At 46.2% G+C, this 6,526-nt stretch overlaps 1 protein-coding gene across 1 annotated transcript; it reads right to left on the bottom strand.

Moving 5' to 3' along the window:
- Positions 1-1,191: 1,191 nt before the first annotated feature.
- si:dkey-195m11.8 (fidgetin-like protein 2) lies at positions 1,192-2,436 on the bottom strand. The gene has a single exon (XM_056275399.1). It carries the CDS (start codon positions 2,431-2,433, stop codon positions 1,270-1,272), a length of 1,164 nt encoding a protein of 387 aa, XP_056131374.1. The 5' UTR covers positions 2,434-2,436; the 3' UTR covers positions 1,192-1,269.
- Positions 2,437-6,526: the final 4,090 nt, after the last annotated feature.

The raw sequence follows: 6,526 nt of genomic DNA, 5'->3' as shown, positions 1-6,526 counted from the left end.
CTGCACTAGCGCCTCCTCTGATCAGTCGGGGCACCTGTTCGGGGGCGGGGGGGGGTAGCGTGATCCTCCCACGTGCTACCTCCCCCTGGTGAAACTCCTCACTGTCAGGTGAAAAGAAGCAGCTGGTGACTCCACATGTATGGGAGGAGACATGTGGTAGTCTGCAGCCCTCCCCGGATCAGCAGAGGGGGTGGAGCAGCGACCGGGATGGCTCGTAAGAGTGGGGTAATTGGCCAAGTACAGTTGGGGAGGGGGAAAAAAGGGGGGGGGCAAAATCAAAATACAAAAAGAAAAAAGAAAGACCAGGAGCTGAAAAACTGCACATAAACTAAACGCTTCTGAGAGTAACTGCATATATATATATATATATATATATATATATATATATATATATATATATATATATACACACATATATATATATATATATATATATACATATATATATATATATGTGTGTGTGTGTGTGTGTATATTTCTTTTGGATATTTAAACAGCTGAAAGGGCAGCTTTGTATGTTACGAGCTCATGGTTTTACAAGAATTCAGTGAAATCCTTGAACATCATGAGAAGCTCAGGCAGCGTTGCAGGCTGGACATGAGATTTAAAAAGAGAGAAAGTCAGGAAAAAAGAGGGGAAAGGGAGGGGAGGAAGGAAGGGCGATGCGGGGATAACGTTGACCTCTCAAAGCCAGGTCGGGCGGGGAGCCCTGTTTAAGTAGTAGTGATTGTGCCGGAGTCGTATGGCTTTCACTTTCGGGGAGTTATTGCTCTCCGTTTTCTTTTGGTCTGAGGTGATTTTTCTTCCCTGGTGTGGCGCTGCAGTCACAGGCCCTCAACTCACACCATGGCTGCTGCAGTCACGACTTACTTCTATCAGCAACACGGCAGTGTTACTGCTACGGTAGCGGAGAGGGAATAAATAGGATCCTGAGAGAGACAGTCAGCCCAGTCACACATTTAGACTGCCGTAGCCCCTACATTAACCCCACCCTTAAAGCTGCAGGGAAAAGTGCCCCTGTGACTCTTTGGAGAAACTTGAATGATGAAAATTTGATAAGATATGCAGGAGGTGCTAGTCTTGTGCCCTATTTCCTTTGCTCATATCAGATAGCTTCTTGTTGCTGTATTGAATGCCCCAACCCACCCCACCCCACCCCACCCCACCCAACTTCAACCCTGCAGTATTTTTCTGGGTTAAGAGCCTGTCTTTGTAAGAAAACTGAGGGACTCCAGGTCTATTCATTTCAAATGCCAGCCTAGCAGGCTGTCAGCGCCCTCCGGTGGGATCCTCGGATCGTGTGTGCGATGCAGGTATCTTCATAGACATCCTCTGCTGGTGTGGAAAGCTGTGCTCCCCCGATCCACTCTCTCCAGCTAGGCCTGATGGGGGGCTGTAGTCCCCTGTCCCACCATATGGCGGTGACATCAGGGGCTTTCCGGTCTTGTAGACTTGCTGCTCTGGAGCAGAACTGCTCATATCGTAGCCGTTACCGTGCCCGTTGCCAGGACCTTTGCTCTGGCTGCTGCCTCCGTGGCTGTTGGCGAATTTTCGATAGCGTGAGCCTTCTGCCTCTCCTCCTTCCTCCTCCTCCTCTGCCATCTCGAAGGCCTTGCGTTTCAGAGGCACCCCTGAATCAGAACACCCTCCAAGGCTGTGAGAAGGATAACTGTAACTGCCCCCCACTACAGTGGGTCTAGGAGCCAAAGGAGTGGGTGCAGTAATCCCAGAGGACAGGTAGGAGGCACTAGGGTGACTATAGCCAGAAGCCAGGGTAGTTTGACTGTGGGAGTAGCACCCTGGAGGGTAGTTGTAGACAGGAGTGCTTGGACTGTAGCTGGGCACAAGGGTGGCTGTGGGCTGCAAAGAGTGTAGGGGAGCAGGGGGAAGTGCTGCGCTTGGCTGAGGGCAGTATCCTGAGGACAGATAGGTGCTGTTGTAAGCAGGAGGATAGTCCTGAGATGAGGGGGTGCTGCAGGTGCCTGCACCACTGTAACACGGGTCAGATGCCAAGTTACTGCTTACTACTGTTACACTGCCGGTGGCTGGGAGGCCCAAAGATACAGAGCCCACCTTGGCACCGGTTAAGGCCTCCAGCCCAGGGTAACAATCCATGGCCTGGCCCAGAGCCCAGGGCTCAGATTCAGTTTTCAGTAAAGGTCCAGGTTCTGAGTAAGCACCTGTGGTGGGCCGTTCATAGGGTATGTCCAGTCCTGAGTATTTTTCAGCATAGCGTTTGAGCAGAGATGATGCAGTGAGGGCTGATATGTCATCGCTGGCCCAAGGGTAGCCTGTCGAGGCATAACCGCGTCGAGCAGTAGCGGAGTAGGGGTCATGTTTGTGGGCAGAGGGGGGTGAGGTGGTAGAGGAGACATCTAGGTGTTGTTCAGGCCACTGGGACAGGGGGGTGGCGTGCTCCGGGGACCAGTGCATCTTCAACAGACCTAAAAGAGACAACAGACAAAGCAGAATAAATTTTCACTGTCAACAAAAAGTAAAACACTTTCTGTCTCGCGCGTGCGCTCTCTCTCTCACCCCCCCCCCACACACAGAGCTTTATCTGTCTGATAAAAAAAGAATTAGCTTCAAATCTCTGAAATTTTGAGTTCAGCGGCGTTAAATTTTATCTTGACTTTTTGTGCTGGAAGATAGCATTGTAGTTATGACCACCCAAAGTAAGACCATCTTTAGCGGGGTGAGTCTGAGTCAAGTCTGAGATCAAAGCTTATAGATGGCCTCTTTGACTCCCCATTCAAACCAGCGTTCCTCCCTATCAAGGAGGTGCACATCTTCATCCCTGAAAGAGAGGCCACTGGCCTGTAGATGGTGTAGACTGTGGAGTCCTGGTCTGGTGCATTAGTTCTTCTGTGTTGTGCCATCCTCTTTGCCAGCATCTGTTTGGTTTCCCTGATGTACAAGTCACATCAATCCTCCTGGCACTTAACAGCGTACACTATGTTGCTCTGTTTGTGCCTGGGGACCCGATCCTTGGGGTGCACCAATTTCTGGCGCAGCGTGTTTTGAGGTTTGAATGCAACTGAGACGCAGTGTTTAGAAAATATGCATTTCAACTGTTCCGACACTCCCGCCACATACAGAATCACCACTGGTTTACACTTAGACAGCTGTTGTCCTTCTCCTCTCTTCGATTGGCTGGTGCACTGTTTGGGCGTCTTCCTGGCTTTGACGAATGCCCAGTTAGGATAACCACACTTAACCAATGTGGGATTTCTCCCCTTCCCCGGCTGCTGTGTCAGTGGGGACTTTGTCAGCTCGGTGGTGCAGCGTCCTGATGAGTCCTAGTTTGTGCTCCAGTAGATGATGAGAGTCAAACCTTAAGTATTGATCAGTATGTGTTGGTTTACAATAAACAGCAACAATCAAATGTCCCCCATCACCAACTGCAATCTCACAGTGTAAGAAGGCTAACCTGTAAATTTTCACATCCTCCCTGGTGAACTTGATGTGGTGTCCACAGAGTTCATGTGGTTGGTGAAATGTGGTACATCCTGAGACTTAATTTTAACCCAGGTGTCATCCACAAACTGAACCACTGGCTAGGTGGTGTCCCTGGATAGGACATCAGAGCTGTCTTTTCCATTTCCTCCACATAAAAGTTGGCCACTACAGGTGAAACTGGGAATCCATAGCACACCCATGCTTCTATAGTACTGCCCCCTGTATGTGAAGTACGTGGACTGAAGAGACAGCATCAGGAGCAGACGCACTTGGTCAGTGTTAAGGTTGGCCCTATTGCTAAGGGTGGGTTCCTTTTCTAATTTTATATGGCCCAACGCTTCATCAGCATTCCTCATCACGTTCCACATGTGAAGAGAGACTTAACATCATAAGTGACCATTGTTTTATCCGCCTCCATAATGAGCAGTGGAGGTGGTATATATAAAATTATAGGATGACCCCACCCTTAGCAATAGGACCACCCTTAACACTGACCAAGTGTGTCTGCTCCTGACGCTGTGTCTTCAGCCCACATACTTCAAATAATAATAACTTTATTTCTATAGATCTTTTCTTAACAATGTTACAATGTGCTTTACAAAAGGAATAAAACCAGACATGGCAAAAATTAGAATAAGACCAAAGGACATGAGCAAAGAAAAGGTAACAACAATAAACGAATAAGACCAAATAAGTAGGAATAAAAATAAAAACACTACAAATAAGTAAAAACAAATATCAAACATTTCCGAAAGCTTTCACAAAGAAATTTTTTAAGAAAAGATTTAAAAGAAGCTAGAGAGTTAGTTTGTCTGAGTTCAGTAGGAAGAGAGTTCCACAGTGTGGGGCCTCTAACAGCAAAAGCCCGATCACCCTTTGTGACAAACCGTGACCTGGGAATAACCAGCAGGGCTCCATCTGCGGATATTAATGGTTGAGAGGGTGTATAACAGGTCAATAATTCAGAGATGCATTTAGGAGCAACACTGTTCAAGGCCTTAAAAGCGAGCAATAACATTTTTTTTAAATCATTTCGAAATCTAACAGGGAGCGAGTGTAGGGAGGGAAGCACAAGGGTGATGTGATCAGGCCCCTTTGCACTGGTAATGAGTTGAGCAGCAGCATTTTGTACCAACTGCAGATGGTGGAGGGAGCCCTTGCCAATACCAAGTGTATTGCGATAATCAAACTGACAATAGATAAAAGCATGTACACCTTTTTATAGATAAGCAATTGATAAAAATTACCTAATTTTAGAGATTATCTTGAGCTGGAGAAAACCTGACTGAACTTGTTTGATTTGATAATCAAAACAGCTTAGCATCGAATCAATTTCTAGCAGCCGAGCTTTCTAGCAGCCTGCTTAAGACTATTTGACAGACCACCAAGATTAGTACCAAAAGGGCTGACGTAATTTGGGGGACCTAACAGAATGACCTCAGACTTAACATCATTAAATTTGAGGAAATTTTGGGAGAGCTAGGATTTAATGTCAGAGAGGCAAGTTGTGAGATTTGCTAGGCTGCTAGGATCTGTTGGTTTTAGTGGCATGGAACACTGAGTGTCGTCAGCATAAAAATGGCAAAACACATCATGATTATGAATAACCTGGTCAAGAGGCAGCATGTATATAGATAACAAGAAAGGGGCCAAGAACTCAGCCTTGAGGGACACCACAACTCAACTGAGCCATCGAAGAAGTAGAGCTACCCTGAACAACAGAAAAAGTTCTGTTGGAGAGGTATGAGCATAATAAACTAAGAGCCTAAACTAACAGGATACTGTGATTGACTGTGTCAAAGGCAGCATTTAAGTCTAAAAGAACTAAAATCGAGCTGTCACTGCTGTTTGCAGTCAGAAGTAGGTCATTAGTAACCTTAACTAGAGCTGTCTCAGTACTATGAAGTGCTCTAAAACCAGACTGGAAACTGTTAAATACACTAGTAGTATTCATAAAAGATATCAGTTGATATTAAATTACTTTCTTTTGAACCTTTGATAAAAAATAATTTGGAGAGTGGTCTGTAGTTACTTAAGGACAGAGGATCCAAAATAGGTTTCTTTAGCAATGGGTGAACAATGGCATGCTTAAAACTATCTGGAAAAGAACTAGAGGCTAGAGAATCATTATGAATTTGCAGAATAACAGGGCTAACAGTGGAAAATACCTCCTTCAGCAGCTTAGTGGGGATGATGTCTAAGATGCAGGAGGAGGAGTTCATATGGGAGACTACTCTCTAAATTGTAATGGGTTGAAACTAGGTAAAAGAGACAGAATTAACACGGGGAATGGAAAGAATGCAAGGGTCAGGCTGGATTTGCGACCTGATATTTTCCATCTTATTTACAAAATGAGTGAGAAATTTTTTGGACTACTCAGAAAAAAGAAGTGGAGGGACCACTAATAACAGAACCAATTACCATAAAAGAGAACTTACGCATTGCAGTTATTGTAACTTTTCTATTTTGTGTATTGTTACTGCTGAGTTCATATATTTACATTACATTGGAGAATTTGCTTTGGGGTCATGCCAAGCTGTTTTTGCAATTACAGTAACGTAACGAGTGTAGTTGTCGCCAACTCGAGTAATGCCAACTTCACGTCACCTGGTGCACTGCCTCTTCTCTGCTCCGCCCCGTGCGTGTGTGTGTGGGTGGGTGGGTGGGTGGGTGGGTGGAGGGGCTGAGCCCTGTCCTCGTTGAAACACAGAGAGCAGAGAAGAGAGGAACTAGCGCGACCATAATTGACAGTAACGAGTGCCAGCAGCCATACCAACAGGTACCCTGGTTCTGCTGAATAAGAGAAGCTAAGCAGGTGTGGGCTTGGCTGGTACTTGGCTGGGAGACTTCTTGGGAAAAGAGTTGCTGCTGGAAGTGGTGTTGGTGGGCCAGTAGGGGGCAGTCTTCCCTCTGGTCCTAATAAAACAATAAAAAATGCCAACGCCCCAGTGCAGTGACGGGGACACTGTGCTGTAGGAGATGCCGTCCTATGGATGAGACGTTAAACCGAGGTCCTGACTCACTGTGGTCATTAAAGATCCCATGACACTTATCACAAAGAGTAGTG

This window comes from Lampris incognitus, chromosome 2 (assembly GCF_029633865.1).
Source record: "Lampris incognitus isolate fLamInc1 chromosome 2, fLamInc1.hap2, whole genome shotgun sequence".
Lineage (NCBI taxonomy): Eukaryota > Metazoa > Chordata > Actinopteri > Lampriformes > Lampridae > Lampris > Lampris incognitus.
The sequence above is the reverse complement of the archived record's forward strand: the minus strand, read 5'-3'. Positions and strand labels throughout refer to the sequence as shown.